Here is a 22,776-nt window from a genome sequence, read left to right as displayed (position 1 = left end):
ACTACTTCTGGCAGTTTTTAATTAACACAAACTAGAAAGCAGTGTGTGGGAGGGAGAACTGTCTTGCTTTCAGTTTGCCTTTAGGTTCCAACAACTGGTTTGTTAAGTTATTCAGTGCTAGATTAAAGAGGCCTCTAATAACTGATAGTCCCTCCCTTTGAGGGGATTTATGTGTTGTAATTGCCTTACCTCTCACATTATTTTTAAGAGCTGAAGCCAACTGAGCCCTTTCAGATTCTCTGTGTAGGATACTTTCTCCCTTGTAGTAGTTTCTGTGGTTCTGTGTACCCTTTCCAGTTTCTGTATTGCTTTGTAAAATCCAGACACCCCAACCACATGGGACTCCCACTGTTAACCATGCTAATGCCCCATACAAGGAGCTTTTAATACCATATTTGTCTGCAAACTTTAATTTTTTTGTTAAGGTATGGATAAGCACAAAGCATATTTAAGCCAAATCCCAAGAGCTTACTTTTTCTTAACAAGCTTTTCCAAGTCTCTTAGGAGTGGCATACAGCTTTGCCCTTCTTCATGTGCTGTCTCAAGTGCCCTAAGGAGTCTGTAAAAAAACCCTTGCTCCATGAGGAGTAACTTATCTTAGTTTGTAGGTCAAAAGAGTGATTCCATTTGGTCATAGTGGAACACTAGAAACATGTGTTAAGCGCCTGTATATTCCAGCTTCTAAATCCTTGTCCATACCCAATGTGACCTGCCTGGTGTGAGGGAAGGTGTCTGACTTTGCATTTTATTGAATGACTGCACCTCCTGTTTGCATTCACTGTGCGCTGACCAGCCAAGATTACTGTCTGGTTTTGCCTTCTGCTAGATCATCAACAAAAATAGTGAATGGAGTTTAGTGCAGGGGCAACTTCCCCCCACAGTTAGGAGTTTTCAGAAGCTGTGGGCATCTCCTGATTTTGGGATTCTTTATCCGTTTAACAGATGTGTTTTGATAGTGTATGGCATTGATTTTTTTAAAAATACATATATTATTTTTTTCAGCATGTTGCATAGTACTAAGTGGATTATATCTGAGTGGTAAGTAAACTTCATCTGTTCTCTTGCTGACAGAAGCTGATACAAGAGTAAGGATTAGGTCAGGTAAGTTTTATGAGCCAGTGTTTTTCCCCATCCTCTTTCCTAACTTATTGATGTGGGCTTTACTTATGGAAGTCATTTTTCTATGCTCATGTTAAAGGAAGGAACAGATAACTTACTAATAGGACAGTGCCCCCTGGGCTGGGGGCCCCCAGGAAGGCTTACACAAAGAATTCTGAAGGAGGGCCTTGACTACACCCTTGTCCTCAGGGTGTTCCTGGTGACACTGAGGCAGACTCTTGCTACATCAATACTGCTGTGGGTGGTACCTGTCATCTCTGGAGCTCTGTGCTCTCTCTGCCTGTGCAGCTGAGGGGGACTCCAGGCCTTTCAAAGCTTCATTCAAGACAGGGCCACATGTGATGAGAACATACACAGGTGTTAATGAACAGCAGTGTTGAGCAGACTCAAAACAGCTTTCCTTGTCATATTTGACAGCTTTTCACCTTGCTTCTGTGGCTGTAACTGATCATGGGCAAACTTCACTGCAGAGTGAGTGTATATTTCCTATCTGGCTGCCCAAACGAACTTTACTAGACTGAAACTCTTACTAAGGAAGAGTAACTGTGATGTTTATGCAGGGTAATTATTCAAAGCAGTGTGTGGATGACAGGAGATTGTTCAACAAGCTGGTATGCTCGTGTTTGTGTCCAAGTCTTCCAGCCATGTTTTCATTTGGTAAAGTTCTCTTTCATCTCTTTACCACCTCTCAGCAGCCTAGCATTTGTGCCTGGCTTGCATTTTTTTGCCATGACACAAAAGCAATTGTTATAGAAAAATTGCTGCTTTTGCTTAGTGATAGCAAGTACTGATACTTGTTAATTCAACCGGGTTCCCTTAGTTAATTTGAGCTAGCTGTTGGCTTTGGTGTCATTTGTTCATTTTCTCTTCCATTTGGAACATGAATGTTGACACCTAATTCTATGACTGCCCTTGTTCTGTCTGGTTTGTCAAGTGTTGGAGGACAGATCACCAGGACAGGAAGCATGAGCATGTGTGTGAGGTAGGGAAGGCTGTACAGTTAGAGCAGTAAGAGGCTCTGGTCAACACTGAACTGAGCCCAAAGAAGCCCAAAGAGCTTTACTCCATGGATATGGATGCTAGAAGGAAGTAAGTGTCTTGCTAAGTATCAATATCTTAAGCAGGGTAGTTTGGTTTCTACAGCAGTGACAGCTGGATTCCAGTTTTGTGAGTGCTTCTGAAGACCTCTGTTGATGTCGTGACAACTCACAGCTTTAGGCCTGCCCTTTTTTGTCTTTACCACCTGTCTGTCTTACCTTTCCAAGTTCCTGAGCATGGTGGTGCTGGGGAATTGATGCTTGCCGTTGTTAGAGCTTGGCAGTTGACATCAGACCTGTATATCATTTCTTGCTATGGGTTGGATGTGCAGGATAGACAGCTCTTAGAGCTAACCAGGCAGATGACTGTATCCTCCACTTGGGGAAGTGCAGCAGAAGTGCAGTTTGTGCTAAGCTTGTCATTCTTCTGCTGGGACAGACTATTTCCAGGGAAAGAAGGAAGAAAGAAAGTTCAGCAAAGGTGAGCAGAGTTTTGGAAAGAAGGTGTTCTTGTGCTGGAGAGCAGGGTTATCTGTAGATCTGTGGCTAACATCCTCGGAAAAGCTTTCTGGGGAAATTTCAAGTGGATAAAAAAAAGGGCTGAAGAAAGCCTGTTTGTCCTTGCTCATAGTGAGTGTGTGAGGAAAGTGTGCTCCTAAAGAAAAGAAAATCAGATCTAAAAGAAATGATGGCTTAACCTGGCTCAGTAGGACTGCTAGGGCTGGGAGGGGGAAGTCAGCTGGGGCTGGCTGGTTTGAACTCAGTGTTTTCTGGGAATGCAGACATAGCAGTGTAAAGGCATAAACTGCTGTGTTTTCACCTTTGACACAGTAGCTGCCTACTTCAGCTACCCTAACTAGTAATGAGAGCTTGATGAGCCTCAGAGCTACTCTGGATGTTAATAGCACAAATTGACTAGAACCTGTTTCCCTGAATCACTGGAAATTTATGGTTCACAGTTTTCAAGGCAGTTTGCTGATATAAATTGAAAGAGACCAAGTTGTTAAATGGGAAATAGTCTAAATTAGATGATTCTGTGTATATTAACATTCATTCAAGCAGTAAAAGGCCTGGATCCTTAAGGATATATTTTAAATTTAGAAAATTTGAGGTACTAGCAATCTGGTGTTAAGTTGTTAGTATAGAGATTCCTAGGGGAACCAGAGACTGTATGAAAGAATTACTTGCTTAATTAGTGAGATATTTGCTGTCCCACTTAAGTACATAGCCTGTATGGGAGTCAGATGCAATGTACGAAATAGCGAGTTCACAGTTACCCCAGACGGTCTATTGCACTCATTGCTCCTCAGCATGTTTTAGTGAACTTAAAAATAATTTTAAAAAATAATAAGAAATGGGATAAAATAATTGTAACATTGATTAACTTCCTCATTTTTAAATATTGCAAGTTAATACAAAGTTTTGGAATATGGCTCAGAAACTTAATTATTAAAGGCAAGTATTAATCCATGATTATATGGATGTTTTTCTTCTTTCATTGTGTAAATAATACTTTTCAAAAGGGGCTGTAGGGCTATAGTGAATGTCAAGAAGACTTTGTGCAGTTCTGCTTATGGTCCTTCACAGACTGTTGTCAGCTGATGCAGAAAAAGGTATGCTGGTCACACGTTCTGACAGCAAAGGTAATGCCTTGGGCTGTAAAATGCTCTTAGACATATTGACAGTGATTGATAAAGAGATGGGGCATCTCTTGGGTCATATGCAAGAAGAAGGTGTTTATTCTTCGTGTAGAAGGGTTTATATAGTTTTACATCAGCTGCTAAAATTTTCCACTACTAAACAATAACTACATCATTCATGTCTCTTAACTATGTTGCTAAACCACAGTTCTGCAGGTGCAGTTCTACCTGGCTACTCTAAAACAACGTATAACATTCCTTTCACTTCCCCCTCACACTCTTGTTCATTGTTGCCATGATTTCTGTCCCACCAAGGGTAGCACATCTGTGTTGGTTTCAGCCCTGCTCCCTAGCTGAAACCCCACATATAGGAAGTATGCATGTATCCTTGCAAAGTATCCTTGGCTTTTCTGTGTTGGGGTTGCATGGGAAGGGAGCAGAAATGGGGTATGAAGTAAAGCCAGAAAAGGCACAGAAGCAAGGAGTAGGACACACTGCAGAAATGAAACTCCTTGGCCCCTTCATCCCAATCCCTGCAGCCATGTAGGCCTTCCAGTTTCCAGCTGAGCTGTCACATGGCTGAATTATGGCAGGAGTACCACAAAAAGCCAGCTTGTCTGCCAGGCCAGCACTTGAACATCCCAATTCTGCAAGGAAATATCAGTCTGGAGTCCTTTTTTCTTAAATTGCTTTAATTATTTCCCTAGCAGTGGTTCCATTTTTGCCAGTTAACTATAAACCATTAGGGAGCACTGTGTAGGTCAAGGAATCTGATAAAATCGTTAATTTTCTTCTGATATTAACTAGAAGAAAGTGTTTGAATCTGTACTGAAATTACACAACACAGTGTTTTATGGGCTCCACTGCATTTTGCTCAGAGGTTGAAAAAGGATGTTAGATGTTCTTGCATGGACATTTAGACATGCTGGGATGAGGAGGAGAAAGCCTTCTTCATTCTGTATTCAAGTTCTCTATGCTTCTCAAGCTTTACTTAATCTTTCCTTCAGCTGCTGGTATATCCTATTTTTGCTCCTGAATTTGTTCATAGTGCATAAATACTTCTAAAAATCCTAAACAGGGGATGTAAGAGCACTGATCAGCTGAATATGTGGTTCTGAAGCTGTGGTATGAAGCTGGAAAACAAACTAAACACAGTCGTGCACATGGACTTCTGTGGCTGTGGTTATAAAACATGACAACTTAGCCAAAATGCTGCTTCAGAGAAAGCACTTTGTTACTGCTGTCTTTAAATGCTGTTTGAGATGCTGGTGCCAGAATGTGTATGCTGGTGTTCAAGGTGAGCAGTGCAGTATGGAGATGTGGGCTGGTGTGAAAGGCCCTAATGATGGAAGATGGGCTGGAGATGGAGGAGGGTTTGCATAAATCTGAGGATTCCACAGCTGCTGCTAAAGGACAAGGTTTGTGCTTCTGTCGATGACTTGGAAGCATCTGTGCTGATTCTTTGCAAAGCAGGTCCTACTTGCCCAGAAGGTTTTTATGCATTTTTTTTGCATAAGGCCTTGGTTTTGAAGCAGTTAAATTTAAAGGGATTTGTTCTCAAAGGCTTCAGTTATCTGAAATAGATTCCAATAGTTATGACATTTAAAATTTTAGAGGTGAGATTGTAGGCTGCCCTTTAACAGGGGCAACCATTTCTGATGCAGAACTAAACAGCAGAAGATGCAGAGATTCAAAATCTAGCATTGAGAAAAACCCCAGTTTTAAGCTGGTGTGCCCACCATGATTCCCCTGGCAGTGGGGAGGGGTGGGAAGAGAAGGAGGATGGCAGATAGTTGTCAAATGGCTGTTACTTGTCAAGTGCTGATCTATTTTAAAATCACCAAAATGAATGCTGTGGGACAGGGATGAGTTAACAGGAGGGCAATCCAAGTGTGCCACAAAGCTGTCCTGAGATTTTGATTCCGAGAGAAACTCAACTTGCTTGACGTGCCTTTTAAAGGTATTCCATACATCTCCCATATGGATTAACTCCTAAGGTGCTGAAAGTAGAATGCTTGCTTTGTGAAACCAGCAGTGATGGCATAGTTCTGTCATTTAACAATTGTCCAGGTAGATGCTTTGCAATGCTATGTTGCTTTAGCACATATACTTTTCATGAGGGTGCTTGATACACTTAATCTATCTGAACATAGCTTGAAATATGTAGCAAAGTATGGATGAAAATAATGCAATAATACTGTGTAAATCCTGTCTCTACAATCAGTGCCTGTTGAAGATACAATTACTGAGCATTAGTGATCTATTAGCAATTCTCAACCCATTGATTTCCAAGGTGGCAATATCAAATTAGTGCAATGTTCTCGTTCTCTAAATACACATTGGTGGTTGTTGTTTTATAGGGAAGGGTCATACAAATGTTCCTGCAAGTTGGGAAACATGACTGCTAAGAAGAATGTGGAGCAAAGAAAACGAGAGATTAGTGCAAGTGACACATAGTGCAGATGGTGAAAGGGATGAGTCAGACTCGGATGTGCTAATAGCTGTTATTGATGAGAAAGGAACTCTTTCTCAAACAGTTGTTAGCATGGTTTATCATTTGGGGACCTGTGTGTTTATCCCCAGTCTTTAACAACACAGACTGTTGAAGAGCTGACACACATAGCCACTTGCTCACAGCTGCTTGCACACATGGCTGCATGGAGATCTTCTCCAGCAAGATGATCTCTGCCAGAATCAGGAACTGGCTGTACTGTTTTCCCTTGGCTAAGGGGATACATGTCAATTATTGAAATAACCTTAAAAAGGCAGGAAGAGGGCCTGCCTTTAATATTTAATATAAATATTTAATATTAAATATTAGCTTTAATATTTCACCTTTAGCTTTACAAACCATAATAAGTTTTACACTAGAATTATCTAGTTACATACAGCAGGAGGAAAATCTGCCATCAGCGGAGTTATCTGCGTCAGAGGGGATGTTCTTCTTGCCTTTCACTTATTTCACTGCCTAAACACTTCCCGACTTTTAGAAGAGGCTGCATTGGTTGTGCTTCTTTCAGGAGGCTATTAATGAACATTTGCATGGTAGGGACAATTCCAAACAAGGGAACTGGGTCCAAATGTCGTACAAAGTCAAATAGTCTTTGGTGGACCAAGTGTTTGTTTGGAGTGGAGACAATGCCATAGCTCTCTAAGTAATAGTTCACAGGCACCAACTATTTTCTAGGAATCTGGTCTTTTTCCAAATCCCTGGTTTTGGACTTGGATTTGCAGAACTTCTTGAAGTTCTGTCCTCTCTCTGAATGGAAGAAACCTTCACACAGATAACTTTGCCTCTGGTCAGCTATTGCAAAAGATGCCTCAGATGGTTATAGGAACTCGGTGAAAGGCACAACTGCCCCACAACATGAAGATCTGCTCTCATGTGGAAAGGAATTTGACTATGAGCCATAGCAACTGTATCTGGCCACAAATCCTGCTACAATAGCAGCCTTAGAATACTGAAGTCATGTAAGAGTCATCAATATGAAATATATATTTAAGTGCTCTTTTGCTCATTAGTAGCAAACCTATAAAAACACCATGAAGTGTAGGCACACAGTTTGTGGTAATTGGGAGTGGGGCTGTGCTGAGCCTCATCCCCAATGGGCTGCAGCTGTGAGCAGCATTGAAGGGAATGACGCCTGGAGTGCTGAGATGCACTGACCAAGCACCAAAGAGCACACAGGTGCAGTGCATGAACCATAAGGGTATAGAAAGCTGGCCTAAAGAACAAGAAAGAGCAGATGCTTGCAGCCTTCTGAAGTGCCATGATGGTACTTTGCAGTAGTAGGTGCCTGAAGCCTTCTGATGAGGTAGGTGTTACTCAGTTTGGGCAAATGCTTAAAGCTTTCTGAATTGGTATGGCGATAGTCTGTGTAATGTGGCTGTCTCAACTTTGACATATGCTGTGGCACGAAGATCTAGAGCTTTTGATGTCTTCTGGGCAAGTGTCTTGCGTTGTCTTCATAAGACAAGACAAGACAAACTCTATCTTAGTACCCTTTGCATGAAACTTTGCTTTTCTGCCTGTGGAGGAGTAAATTTTTATTTGAAGTTAAAAAGAAATTTGACCACTAGCTTTTCTACCAGTGTAATGCTGCAGGAAGAGGTATACTTGGCTTCCTACATGGTTCTTGGTTGCAACCTTTGCTATTAACAGTATGAAACTCTTGCATTTTTTGGAAATTAATGAGAAAGCCTTATCAAACATCTTGGATATTTGAAAATAATTTTCAACAGGCATCACTAGTGATTGAACTAGATAGGTGATACTCTTTACTAGACTAGAGGCTTAGCACAAGGGAAAATTAAGCCACTAACTAGAAAACCTGCTAAGACAGTATTATATTTTAAGTTAGTCTGGTAAAGGTCTCACATCCCTGTATGAAACCTACATAATGATATAACTTAAAATACTGTTATTGTATTATTAGTCTTCTCCTCCAGTTCACAAATTTTACCAAAATACATACAAGTGTTAAAAGTTTATGGATCCTGCTGTTGACCTGCTGTCATTGAGGGAAAATTATTCATTTATTCCCCTTTTTCTGCCCTCAGTCATGAGTCAGAATAATCAAATTTTACTTCTTGCAACCCAAATAAAAATTATTCATTACTGCACCATGAGCTGCTTCACTAGCTGCCTCTGAAAGATAGGAGTTGTTCCCTTGTTCTTTCCTGCTAAATATTTTATTGATTGAATCAAAGATTTACAATAGAGGATGCTTTTTCTTTGTACTGTAATCCTGTAGGGTGTCCTTAGGATTCTGCTTTCTAGGAGCCATTCAGCTGATTTATTAAGAAAGTGAGCAAGGTCTAACTTGCCCGGATTATTATTGGAATCTTTTGAAATTAGGTAAAGCAAGCTTGTTATCTAGCTCTCTGTAGGAGTTGCTGCTCTTAATAAGGCTGCATAACTGTGTGTGTAGTTACTTAAAAGTTCAAAATCTAGGCCTCACCCTTTGCTGCACACAGTCCAAATCCCTTTGGGTTGTTGATACTAAAGAATGTGATAATAGAATTTAGGAAGGATAGGAACCTTTCAATTAAAAAAAAATAAGTCCTTTTCTCATCTAGTACAGCAGGTAGTGTTTGTGCTTCCTCTTTGTCTCTTTTAAGGAGTTACCCAGATCTCACCCCAACACTCCCTGAATAGATCTTCAAGCTATATCTTCTTGTTCTGTTGGGGGTTTTTTCCCTTTCTTCTCCTACTCTCCTGGTTCTTGTGGTGTTTCTCCTGACTTGTGTCTCACTCTCTGCAGCTCTGTACGTGCAGCCCTCTACCAAAAGCAATGTAAGCCTTAGCCCCTTTTCTAGAGTGCCTGAGTGATCCCAGAAATGCCTTGGCTTTGGGCAGTGACGTCTGTTTATGTTTGGAGTGCAGACTGCTGAAGTCGTTCAGAGAGCGTATTAAATAATTCCAGCTTTTCTACTAGTTTCAATATGTACTATGTTGATTATGAGGGATTCTTACCTTTGTTATCAAACTTCAAGTCAGCTGAACTTCCACATATGGAAGTAGGTTTCAGGGTGTTGATGTGAGCTCTGGGTAGAGATTCTTGTTGTTTCACTCCTCCATGAACTTCAGTTTTCCTATTCCTTCACTGCTCAAATTTACCAGAAATGAAAGTAAGACTTTCTGCTTACACTTTTCCAGATTGCTTCCTGTGCCTTTTTGTAACAATACAGTGTTTTCTATGCTCCTGTCCTTCAGAGCGAAGCTGGTCTTAAGAGATGGTACGATTTTTGGTTGAGATGCCAGTGGAAAGCTGTATCAACTTTCTAGTCTTTTTGCTGATACTTTGCAAGTCAGAAAAGTGCCAACCCAAAAGACTGTCTGTGGAAGGAGTTTCTCTTTAAGGGACTCCTCTGGGAAGCTGTCAGCTCTCAGCTCATCGAAGAGTCACAGACTGGGTTGCGCCTCCCAGAAACTTTGAAGCTGTATAGTGGTTGGAGCCAGTCCTCTACAGATGATAGCACTGAGAGAGACTCAGGAAGGGATGATCTATTAATATTGCAGTGAAGCAAGTGGAAGATCTCCCAACAGGTAGTGAATTGCTTTCTGGGACAATTTAATGAGGCTATAGTGACTCTGTAGTGTTGAGGGAGGAATACTTGTGATCATTAGAGGTAGTTATCTTATTTCTGTGGAGAACCATGTAATTAGTGGTGTTCTAACAGCTGCTTTCCATTTACAGGTTGTTACACTCTTGTATCTTGTTCAGAACTGAAGATCACTTGAGGATATTGCCAGATAAGGTTCTTTTATCTACAAAATGCCCTTTCCTTTCCTTGGCTTTATCTTTCCCTCTTTCAAGCATCAACTGTTATGGCAACAGGAAGGTGGGAGGCAAATAAGCAGCTGGCAGTCTTCCTAATGGGCAGAAACGTAGGCTGGAATCCCTCCTGAATTCAACAGCACAGTGGTAGAACTGCACTAACATTGCTAACAGTGGCATAGAGTGCATTTTGTGCTTGCAGGGTAGCTGGATTTAATGAGGTGAGATACTGCTCATGCTCAACTGTCTACCAAAGCTGAACAATGTGATGCATGCAAATGCAGGAAACATAGTTTAAGGTTTTAAAATGGCTTTCCTTATTTGTTTTTCAGAACAAAATGATAAAACATGGTTTGGGCTGCAAAACTCTGACCTGGTTGCTTACTTGTTGATTCTGGACTACTTCAAGAAGGAAAAAAGAGGGACATTGTGGTTGCCTCTCTTAATCTGGCTTTAATGCAATGCCCTTCTTTTAGCCTTGCAGGTTTTCCACAAATGAGAGGAAGTGTGTGTGGGGGGAAGTAGGTTTGACAGCTATGGAATTAATACTGGTGTTCCAGGGTTTGATTTCCAATACTACTTGTATTTAGTCCCATCTGCTGCTAGTGTCTTTTGTTGGACCCTTACTCTGCAGACAGTTTTTCTGACATATTTCTATTGTGTTTGAATTATTTTCTTTTTTTTGTCTGCTGAAAGTTTCCTTAGCTCAGACTCTTCCCAGTTACAGGATATAAAGAAGGTAATTTTACAATCAATTTGCCAATAAAATGACAATGTTTGGTAACTTACCTTTATTTGACAACACATCTGAATTTTGCAGAATTACCAGGTTCAATGTGGCAGATTGTCTTGATGTGATTGAAAGGCTGAATGTCCATTGTTGTCTGTGAATGGAGGTAAATGCATATTTCCAATCTCAGTCTTACTCTCTTAACTTTGATTGAAGTGCCAATCCAAACTCCATTGCCTGCCATCATCTGCTTATTAACTTGAAATGAATCCAGAGTTTAAACATTCTCCATGCTTCAGGGCAGTTCAAATTTGAATTTCCAGGAAGAGAAGGATCTAGGGGTAGACTGGAGGGAAAGCCGGTGGGGTTCCCTAATTACTAGAAGTGTTTTAATTAAGTGGAGTAGAGCTACACAAATGTGATAATCTGAGTTCCTCTTCAGACTACTGCTGTCTTTTTGGAGGTACCTGCACTGGTAGTTCCTTCTCACAGCACCACTGTTGTGAGAGCCATTTTATCCTGCTGTTTTTAATGGAAGTTAAACCAGGAGTGATAGTATTTGAAGGCTGTCATGTCTGGCTGACAACTACTTCACCTCCATTTTCATGCCCTCAGCTTTGTTTCTAAGCATCCCCTGCAAAAGTACACCTTAAATATCCAGACTTCTGCATGCCTGTGTTAGATATGAACTACCTATAAAATCCATTTGTCTGAGAGCTATTCAAAAGTCAGCATTTAGACGTGTAAGGTATGAGAATGTGTGTCTGTGTCTGGTGGCAGACTTTGGCTTTAATCCTAAAATACCTTCCAGGTTGCAGCTATAAATAGAACTGCTGTAAGCAGCAGTGGGTATGGCCAGCTCAGCATGTGTCGAGCTGTATGGTGACAAGTGTCAATAGAACAGCTCTTCTGGAGTCACTACTACTTTTAGTGCTGGGACATCTCAGAATACTGCAGCTGCTGCCTCTTGCACTGAGATGCTAAAAACCTTATTTTGGCCCCTGCTAGCTTCTACTCCCAGCCATCTAGAAGCAGAGCAGAAGGAATTGGAGCCATTACAGCACTCTGGGGTTGGAAGGGTGGAGGAATCGGGGCCAGGGCTGCATGAAACCATGTGGCAGTGAAAAAGTACTGAATTAACTGTGGTGCCCAGGGCAAGCTGTGCCCCAGCTTGTCAGGAATGAAAAGGAGTTTCAGTCTCTACAAACTCCCCTAGAAAGTGTGGTAGTGCTGCTTGCATAGAGCCCATGAATGAAAGCCTCCTGGGAAGCATGTTTGCAGTGTGGGCATCAGTAGAGGCAGTGGTAGGGATCTCCTCTATGGAGCAGCATGTGCACAGTGATGCAGTCCTGGCTGTGTGACACAGGGGCTGCTGCCCAGGGCCTCTTCTGTGTTGGCCCCCTGGAATCATGGTCACATCCAGACTCTGCTGCTGTATCTATGGTGAGTTCAGATAGGATAAATGGGCATCAGCCTGTGGGCATATATTGGAAACTGTAAGGAGGCCCAGCAACAGGGTTATCCTTTCTTTTTCTTGTGGAACAAATCACTGGCAATTCCTTTTTAAAAGTATTATAGGAGCATTTAGGCTTTAGTGAACAGAGGCTTGGCACCACAAGTTTTCCTCACTGTGAGCACTTTGCAGAATTGGGCTGCACCTCATTATGCAGGTTTGACTGGCACATTAACATTCCTTCTTTCCCTACACCTTGCCTTGCTCTCCAGGCATGGTTAGGACCCTTCCTCTTTCCCCCCTGCCATGATTCCCAAACCTGTGAATTGCTCTTGTTTCCTAGCACTGAAATCTGTTCTCCCTGTGTCTTTTGGATCCGATTTTGCTTCTGAGTTCGGCTTCTGTCCATAGTTTCAATATATTGGGAGAAGGGCATTGTTTTTTAAATGCAAAGCAACTAACATAAATTCTGAACAGGGAATCCCTTTTAAAGTGTAATTAATTTTAAGGCAAAATGCTTTCAAAAACAAAGAAAAAGCCTAAAAAATGAATCATTCCAGGTACTTTTGGCAACATTCCAGGGCCTCCGAGCCCCCCAAGGGTTGTCTCGGTAGCTCTGGACGTCTGGAGTGATGTACTGAGTTCCCACAAGCCTGAAAAATGAATCCTTTAACTACACAAAGAAAAATTAATTTGGCACATTGAATAACATGTTAATAAGCATCTTTAAGACAGATGATGGTTTTGATTTTTGAATCCTGTGACACAGCTGATGAATTATATATATGGTTATGGCACTTCTGAATTATAAGTCTCGTCACAACTGAAGGCAAATGTCAAAGGCACCATGTGTTAGAAAAAGGTTCTTTGTTTGGCAGGTATGGCTTATTCAGGAAGCAGCCTTCTGTTTTATCCATACTCTGCAGTGCTCAATTGGGTGTATGTCGCTATAGGACATGAAACAACACGACGCAGACATGCTGCTGTTCTCAAGGGGAAAAGGGAAGTTTATTTTCTGACTCCAACATTTATAGATTTCCAAAGGTGACAGTGGATTGGAGGGTGAAAGTGCTACCTCTCCAATGACACTGGACAAACCAACAGTCCATCAAATTTCTCCTCTTCCATAAAAGAATGCAAAACAATAAGTTGTTTACAGAAAGTGTGTGAGAAAGTTTGCTACAAGAATGCAAACATCAGAAGGCGTAGAAAATCTTAAAAAATCAGGGTGGCAGGTGTATTCTTTGAGCACCCATCCTGTGGCTGAATGCCTCCTCCTCATTTAGGTAAATAGTGTTTTCTTTGATAATGGAGAAGGAAGAGAAGGTGTGATCAGTGAATCCTTTCTCTTTGGCACTCTTCTAGTAAGCAGAACATGTCTGTCACCTCTGCAGTTTGGAGGTGCAACATGAGCTGGGTTAGAACTGAGTTGCTGTAAGGAAAAATGTTTGTGGCCATGTCCTCTCCTCTTGCTGACTTTGTCTTCCTGAGTGAGAGCAGGTTTCTCCTGTCAGTGCTCAGAGCTCTGGTCTGGCCTTTTTCCAGCAAACAGAAGACTCTGACATTCAGGCTGAGCAAAGGACATCTGATGCTAAGCTTATTTCTCCTGATCTTCCAGGGATTCTCTGAGAGGCAAAAGCTTTCCTAGAAGACCTGGCTCTGAAATGGTTCCCTGTAGAGTTTTCATCTGGTCTCTTTTAACCTCTCACTTCTGTCAGTGCAGAGTGCTTATTCTGGGGATAAATCTAACAACCTTGGTGCTGACTTTTGAGAGCAGAGTGAAGTGTGTCCTCCCCCACTTTGAGCAGAAACAGCTGCAGTCTGCAGACTTTGCTCGTGAGTGGGTGCTGTGCTTCTCAGGCAGTGTCTGTGTGAATGTGAGCTGGTCAAAAGGGAAGTGGGAAGATGATTGCAAACAGCATCATGCTTGCAGCACTGATAGTAGAGCACCCTCTAGGAAATATGTTGTATCCACCAGAAACCCAAACCAGAATGTTTCCTGCTGAGCCTATGCATGTTCTCCCTTCACCTGAGAAACTAGTGTAACTCAGTGAGACTGGGAGTCTCCAGGCACAAGGACCATCATAACTTTAAGGCCTGTGTATTGTTAGTGTTTTACTGACTGGGAAGGAACAGAGTATGGTTTGGGCCAGCATGCTGGAAGGATGAGGTTGGTATGAATGAGAGCAGAGGTATTAATTTCCTTATAGATTGACCTGAGCGAGTCAGACACTGGATAGGGTATGACCCTTGTTGAATAAATCTAAAGATGAGATTACCAAAGAATTTTGACTCTGTAACTGTTCCAGTAGAACACACATCAAGGAAAAGTAGAGCTGCCACATGTGGCAAGCCCTTGTACAAATATTGTCCCTAACAATCCCGAGTGGTTGGAGATGCTGTTGTGCACATGTGAAATATACCTCTGATAGCACCTTGATTCCCATAGCCCTGTGTCTCTTTCTCCTAAATCCTCATCTCTTGCCTACCTTTTTACTTACGCCCACTCGCTGCCATTTCTGTGCTGTTGTGGTCCTTAACCAATCTCTGTAAACTCAGGGACTCTGCTGGATGGTGGTTTTTGAAATATTTGTTTTCTGCTTTTAACTATTTCCTACTTGCTTCCTTCTGGATGCTGTCTCCTTCACAGATTCTAGAGCTGTGATGAGGCAACACAGGGCAGTTTACAGGGAGCTCTTCAGCTTATGTTCTGTTGTGATTCTTCAGTTCCTACAGAAAAGATTGATTCCCTCTTGCATTGTAGTTCCAGGAAGGCAGGCTCCTCTTTCACCAGTGATGAGTAGTGGAGTAAAGTACATACAAGGGAGATGGGGATGTAGCCCTGATGAAAATGCTGTTGGAATGGAAAGTAGCGTTACTTCTTTGCTGTTACACACCCTATGGATATCTGAAAGAACTCACACATGAGAGTTTCCTTTCTGCTAGCAGTAGGTTTCACAAATGGGTAGTTCAGGTGTTCTCAGCTGATACAGGAGTATCTTGGCAGTAACACAGCCAAGCTGCAGCAGAGGATATTGTTTACTGTTCCTCAGCTGCTGGGGTCAGGATGCATTTCTGGGTTGGATAAGTTTAACTGAGTGGCAGGGACAGGAGATGTCACTAAGCAGATTTTAAGAAATTTCATTCAAACCAACAGTTTTTAGAATCTAGCATCTGAATTTCTTTTCCCATACCAGGTACAAGGGATATGATTAACACAGATTTCAAAAGCAATTTACTTCAATATAATGGAAAACACTGACCTGTATCTGATTCCATTTGGGATCTTGGTAACCATTGCAAATGTGGCCAAGCTGAATTCCATCAGCATAGCAAGATTTCAAGAGCCCCTCTGGAGTGTGCCCAGAATATAAAACACAGCCAACACCCCTGCATTATTAGCATTATGTCCCTCTGAGAGAGTGATGTGGATGTGTGTGATTTGGTAGCTAAAGGGGGAGTAGCACTGCTTGAATTTCTAAGGATTAATTAATTGAGACCTTGATGCTTTTAAGCTGGGGAAGGAGAAAGGTTGATCTCCTGCTGGAATTCCATTTTGCAAGGAGCTCCTTTCTTTGTATTGATAAGAGTTGTTCTATGTGTTTTTAGTAAAAACTGTGTTTTTCATCCAAAAGGCTAGTTGTTTGGGATCTTTTGCTTGTTTGTTTGTTCTCCTTTTCAGGGCAACCTTTTTCCATACAGTCTCAGTGGGATTTACCAAAAGAAGCAAATTCCCTTCTTCTCCATTTTCCAGGGAGAGACTCAGGGCAGTGAGCAAAAGAATTCTAGCAAAGTGTTATACAGAGAATAACAGTGCACTGAACTCTAGTGAAAAGTTGGTTATATGTATGTGGTTCTATATGTAGATGTGGATATACACCTATTTGCATATATAGCTCATGAAAGCCTGAGCACCTTTGTGGAAAAATGTCCTTTCCAATATTTTTAGTTTCATTAGACTTTCCTTTTCTGCTCTAATAATCCATGTTCCTTTGAGAATAATCAAAATCTGTACCTGTAGCTTTACCCTTCAGTTAGTTTCAGTCTCTATGTCGTATTAAACCCAGTCATTGTCTGACTGCCCTCTCCCTCATTCTCTGGTGATGTTTTTGGCCTATAATCTCTGAATCCTTGTTTTCTGAAATTGGTACAGTCTCTGCCATCCCAGAGAGGCCTCCAGAGCATTTCAGATGGTAATTTCAGGGCAGGATGGGTGAGGCCTGATGAATCTTAATCACATATTTCTCCTTCATTACCCTCTACCCACTCATTTCAGCATATCTTCACATTGTGTCTTTAAAAATTGTTTTCCTTTTCTTTTGTTTTACTTTTGTTGAGGCCATATCCTTGGCTGAGTCGCTCCATAGTTCTATGTCAGAAGCATGCCCTTGTGTTACAGCAGAACCTTGCATGGCTTAGTTCTGCTGCTTTGGCACTGGGAGAACTATCTCTTCTTTTTCACTCAGTAAAGTTTCCCTTTGGTATAAATAGATTAATTGTGGTCTCAGTTGGTTCCCACTTAGAATTGTGTCCCAGACATAGCAGGCTGATGTGTCTGCCAGCCAGGGTGCTCTGATGGTAGTGCCAATGTGATGTAAATCTCATTTGCTCCATTTTATCTATTTGGCACATCTAAGCCAAAAAAAGCGTTTGTGCTGGGCTGCTGCTTCCTGCCAGCCATTTTCATCTTTCTTATTAATGGTGAGCAGAAAATGTACAGGACACACTATTTGGGTCTGTTTCTCAAAGAACACAGGTGGTGCTGCTGAAGTGCTGTAACTGAGCTTTGTAGCTGTTGAAGAGTACCAGAAGCAGTTGCTATTTCCATGGCTACTTTGACATATTTGGTTTCTAGATCAACAAGGGCTTCCCATTCAACTCAATTGATTTACAACCCAGTTGATTTATTTTCCCACCAGTTTTTTTATCACTTCTAAAAATAAAAAAATTCTGCCAGCAGCCCAGTTAGTTCCCTTTCCTTCATCAAATAATAGATAGTAAGGACTCAGCAGAGTTCATAGTGCAAATCAAAACAGAGACTGGGAACAGATAAGAAGCTGAGCCTGGTGTGGATGCATTCAAGAAGGGTCAGTTTTCAGCTGCTGCCTATGCCTTTTTTCCAATCAGCTTCTCTGTACATCATCTCCCTCTTCTGGCTGCTTCAGGGTTACAGAAGCACAGGGGCTGCCCTCTAGCCTTGCAGAGGATGTTGAAATCATTGTATCAGCATGACATCTTTGGCCAGTGTTTCCTCTTGGACTCAAAGATGTCTTCTGTGGAAAGAGGAAACTGAGAGGAAATTAGATAAGACTAGAAAACACAAGCTATTTTCTCATCCTGCTGGCGAGAAAAGGACCATGCTGCTGGTTCAAGGGTAGGGGTGATATGTAGAGGCTGTTTCTTCATGCACACTTCTTATTCCTTCTGCCATTCCCCACCTCTGCTGGGTGACATTAGGAGTTAGAAAGGAAGAGAGGTGCTGGTCTGGGAATTCACAGCCCTCTGACAGGAGAAAGGGAGAGGGCTGAGGAAGTGGTTAGTACCCTTCTGCTCCAGTAAGACATATGAAGGACACGAGTGCAGTTTGGCTATCACTGGTGTCTTTGGAACTTGAGCTTAAGGACAAGCATTTTATCTCTTTAAGTGCAATGATGTTAAGTTTCTACTAAATATTCAGGTGTAACTGCAACAACAGTGCATATGAAATCAAGGTAGCAGGTGTGATGTGCTTTGAGGATCACAGCATTATCCTGTTGGAGTAGATAGCATAATTTAAATTCCCAGGTTCTTTAGACAAGGTCTACTGGAGACTGAAAGGTACAATCCTCATGTGATTTTACAGCATGTTATAACGTTCGATTTAACATGTGACAACCAAAATATTAGTCACAAAGCAGGAAAGAAAAGTTACACTATAGGAGTAGATGTGTCATATCTGAGAAGCTGGAAGATTTTTTTTTTTCTGTGTCCAGCTATTATTGGCATCCAGTGCTGTGGCTTGTACTTACCTCTGTTAGAATACTGCTAAGACTGTTTTGGGCTTTTCAGTAAGGAGTCATTTTCTAAGCAATAATCCTGTAGGAGCTTGTATTCTGGAAACACCTGTCCTTTAAACTAAGATCTTCACCCTTATTCAGAGCTGCAGATTTTTCCTTGCTGTTATTTTATACATGAGAATTATTGTTGCTATAGAAGGTGAATGTGATTATTGCTGTGCTAAGATGCCAGTAAGGGCAAGGCAAGATGCTTTTTGTTTTTTCAAGATGCAGAAAGATAAATATCTTTGTGGTATAAAATAACCAGAGTCAGGGGGTGGAATCAACAGGCAGTAGATTCTAGGAAGGGGCTTGAACAAGGCTAAAGTGTTTGGTCTTGGGAAGTCTGAAAATGCAGAGAACTGAGGATGCATGTGTATGGGTAAAGCACAGGGAGGAGCAAGCCTGCTTTGGGGTTTTTGCTTTGTTGGTGGAAATAGACTCTTGTATATATGTTTTTTGAGCCAGCAGGATGATATGTGCATAACATCTTTACTGATAAAATAATTTTTTCTTAATAGGAGCATAGATTGTCCTCTGATACTGACATACTGCCTAGGCAGCGTAGGAAGAAAAATGCTCCGTTATTTTATTTTTAACTTTATTTAATTTTTTATTAAGCTATTTTTTAACCAGAAAGAAGCAAATATCACTCTCTTTGTTAGGTTATGGCTGTGGAAGTGCATGTTCTTTAGTGTTTGTGATCCTTATATGAAGAACTTGCACAACAGGCAAACTCTGATATATGTCTGAAGCAATGTTGACTGAAGCAGTATTTTTATATCCTTATTCCATTACATCAAGCAAAGTTATGAGAGTGAGCAGTGTGTTCTCTCCTATTGGCTGTTCATTCCAGAGCTGGCCTTAAAAAATTATGTGCTGAGGCCCATTGCCTTCAATTTCTTCTGTGACCGAGGACTGACGAAATCTGTGTTAGCTATGGAGCTTGTTGAGAAGATCACCAAACTCAATTAATTCCAATAATAATAAGCTAGTCCATTAGTCTGCAGTGCCACCTAGCCTCCTTATCCTCTGGGCAGAAGGTAATATGGCAGGAATATTTAGGAAGATAAAAACTACTAGGAAAAACATTCATGAAATGATCTTTCCCCCACGTCATTTAAAGATAACTTCTCATGAAAAGATTTTATTCAGCAGTCTGAAAATTATTGCCCTGGTATTAGCCAGTGGCAGAAAAAACCAGGGAGAATAAGAGATTATTTTTCTTAAAAATGTTAGTTCCTTGTTCAATGCAAGTATTACTCATAATTTGTAAGGAAGCAGAAAGCTGGTGCATGACTATTAAATGTTTGAACAGTCTGATTCATCTCAAAATGATTCAGAGACTATTGATAGTAGTCCTGTCAGGAGTTGCTATCTCTGTGGTGAAGCTAGAGTGGTTAGTGACATACCAGTAGTGCTTTGTGGCATTTCAAAGCATTCATGAGTTAGAAATATGCAAGGTAGTGAAGTCAGCAAATGTAGTTTTGCTGGAATGGTGATATTATCATCTCTGCCATCTGCAGAAATCATGTAGATTTGGCATCTGTCCTTGGGTGGGTCACAGGGCAGATTGCTGGGAGCAAAATTGCCCTGGGAAAGGGGAACCAAGACTCTGATGCCTACCCTGTCCATGCATGTCATCAGGAGCCAGGGCTGTTTCTTTCCCATTCTTCCTTCCCCGATTCTTTACTGGGTGGAAGGAAGTTGGTGTGCTTGGGTTTGGAGAGTGGCTACTGCAGCATAGCTGTTTGGCCATGTTTCATGGAAAACCATGGTCCTGGAACTGCAGGAAGAGACGAGACATTAGCAGGGATGCAGGGTAGGAACAGCATCCCAAAATCTGGCAGGATGAATTAGGTTAGTGAGGGGTAAGAAACACATCCTCCACCAACTTTGCAAGAGGCCTTTGTACTTCTCCCGGCCTCTCTGCCTTACGTCCAGTTGAACCTTCCTCATCACTGTTGCAAGACAGAATTGTTTCTCCTCACCTTTTGGGTGGCTGGGTTGACATTTTTTTTGCTGTTCAGATGATAATCTGACTCGTGTTACAGGATTGCTGATAAATGTAAAATGGGGAAGATCTATTAAAATAATTGGTTTCTGACCAATACATACCCATGACATCTGTGATAGCTTCTGTCTTCCTAAATAACAAATGTATTTAATCTGAAGCTTTGGATTTCAGTAGCTCTGTAGAAACAAACACAGCCTTTTGCTTTGGCACAGTTAAACAGAATCTCCCTTCATTTAGACTTGTGAGGGATTAACAGATAGGTCCTTTGTGAAAATCTGGAAATGATGACTGAGCATAGGGCCACTCTCATGATGCCAACAAGAATAGGCAGAAAATGGAAAACATGCACTGCCACAGGCTGCCTTTGTGCAGTGGGCTCATTTGCCATTGCCAAGTAAGGTCATGGACTGAGCTCAACGAGTGTGGGTGGGGTGGGATGGGACATCATTACTGGTTTTTTTCGGTATGGATTTCAGCTTATATTATAACAGTGCTCAAAACCACTGGTACCTAGAATGTGTACCACAGAAGGCTTATGTGTTAATTTGAGGGTGGGAGTAATAAGAGGAAAAATATCTACTGAGTTTCATATTCCAAATCGTGCTAGATTTTCTTCTTTATCAGCAGACTTTCCTCACTGTTTATGATGCTTTTGTACATGAGTTTTGTTTGAGAAGGCACTGCAGTGGGTTTTGGCTTGACTGAGTAATTTGAGAAGTGCACACGTCTAATGGTTAGGCACAGCCTGTTTGCTCATGTGGATTTCATGAAGGGACCTGTTAGAGTGCTCTGGGCACATCTTACAGAATTTATTGGGTTAAACAAAACCCATCACTAAGCCTTGTAAAGCTGTAAAAAGCTATCCAGATTCAGAGAGCAAATGAATCAACTTAAAGGTCTAACACTAAAGCCATACCTTGCTTTTCTGAGGGAATGAACTGCCCAGTCTCTGTATCTAACCAAACAGGAGATGAGGTACTCCTGGGGAGTTAGAGAGCTGCCATTTTTGCTTAGGCATAAATTGATAGCTCACTCTTTAAAAATAACAGGGATTTTTAAGTGAGGGGTTAAAACTGGTAAAAAAAACAACCAGCTAAAGCTGGTCATAGTAGTATGGTGTTAATAGTCGTATTGAAACTATCAAAAGGCACTTGTGGGTGCACTTGCTGTCAGCTGAGGTGTTTGTTTTATTCTGTAAGCTAAAAGGTTCCTTATATTGTTGGAATGCCATAATAGCCCCAGAGAATCACAGCACTCCATGTGCTGGCTAATCATCCAACATGAGCAGCAAGCAAAATAAGGAAAGGGAATTACATTGCAGTATTGTGAAAAAACCCCAGCAACCAACCACAGTGATTTTTAAGGGAATTCATGCAATCAAAGAAGACAGTGGAGCACCTGTAAGTACTAACCACTATTAACAAGCTGTAAAGACTAGCTCTTGCAAGTTGCATTTTACCCTACTTTGAACATAACAATTTAGAAAAATAATAGGAAAGCTAAAAATTAGGACCAATTTTGAAATACCTTTCAATACTTTTTATTTCTTTATTTTCTTTTTAAAAGTCCAGGTTCTATGAAAGGACTGCAAAGAGAGGTTTAGATATAGAAAAAGGAATACCTAAATTCTGTGAATGATACTGTGATGAGTATATGCATCTCTTTAATATCCTATACCACTAGCTTTGATCACTTTTCTGCAGAATATGACTGAGAAAGAGACCCTGGACACTAATCCATAGACAGCTTGGGAGTGCTGGAACAGTGTCACTTAGTAGCTTAGTAGGAACAAATGCTGGAGCTTCTGTCTCCTTTTCTGTGAGTTGTCTTCACCCAGTGTTAAATGCATAAAACTCTTTGGGAACAAAGCCCAGGCCTCTTGAATCCTTTGTTGTGTGGTGAGCAAGAAGGACGTAAGGTGTTGTGAGAATGTAAGACCGGGCTTCCAGTTCCCTCTAATCTAAGTAACAGGTGATTATACAAAGGGGATTCAGTGGCCCCAACAGGGTGTTTTTGAAGGAGCATGGCCTCTTTTACAAGATTCTGTGTTCAGCACAGAACCAGCACAGTAGGATGTATCAGAGCACATCAGGCAGATTGAGTGATCTGGGGGTATCACACGCCACCATGCTGATTCCTGGGCCTGTGTCACTCAGCAGGAGTGAAGAAGCACAGTGCCTCAGCTGGGGTAGCTCAGGGCAGGCTCAGCAGCAGAACAAATATTGTCCTGGTCCAAGAGGGAGGCAGCTTAGACACATTCAGGGTTAAGCAGATTGTGGGTTTTTGGATTGCATCTTATGACATGTGTTCCTGTCTTCTTTACAAGAGTGGCATTGCACCTCCCTTCAGTTCTCTTTGGTCCTGACTATACAGCAGATTATGCTGTTTGGCTGAAGTCTGATCAGTTTGCTTCCACACATACTTCTGTGATGTGGGGTTAATGATGTATCTTTTCTCTTGCCAT

The 22,776-nt window shown here is 41.5% G+C and overlaps 1 protein-coding gene across 2 annotated transcripts in view; it reads left to right on the top strand.

Moving 5' to 3' along the window:
• The first annotated feature begins 7,345 nt into the window (after positions 1–7,345).
• The window catches only part of LOC120500234 (deubiquitinase DESI2-like), a 73,950-nt gene continuing 58,519 nt past the window's right edge, over positions 7,346–22,776 (top strand). Inside the window, exon 1 of one of the 2 annotated variants that reach the window (XM_039704807.1) lies at positions 7,346–7,611. In XM_039704807.1, coding sequence (XP_039560741.1) covers positions 7,567–7,611 — 45 coding nt within the window. In that variant the 5' untranslated portion in view covers positions 7,346–7,566. The remainder of the gene's footprint in view (positions 7,612–22,776) is intronic. The other variant, XM_039704808.1, reaches the window with a different exon arrangement.

Source organism: Passer montanus, unplaced genomic scaffold (assembly GCF_014805655.1).
Source record: "Passer montanus isolate IOZ18808 unplaced genomic scaffold, ASM1480565v1 scaffold18, whole genome shotgun sequence".
In the NCBI taxonomy this organism is placed as follows: Eukaryota; Metazoa; Chordata; class Aves; order Passeriformes; family Passeridae; genus Passer; species Passer montanus.
The sequence above is the reverse complement of the archived record's forward strand: the minus strand, read 5'-3'. Positions and strand labels throughout refer to the sequence as shown.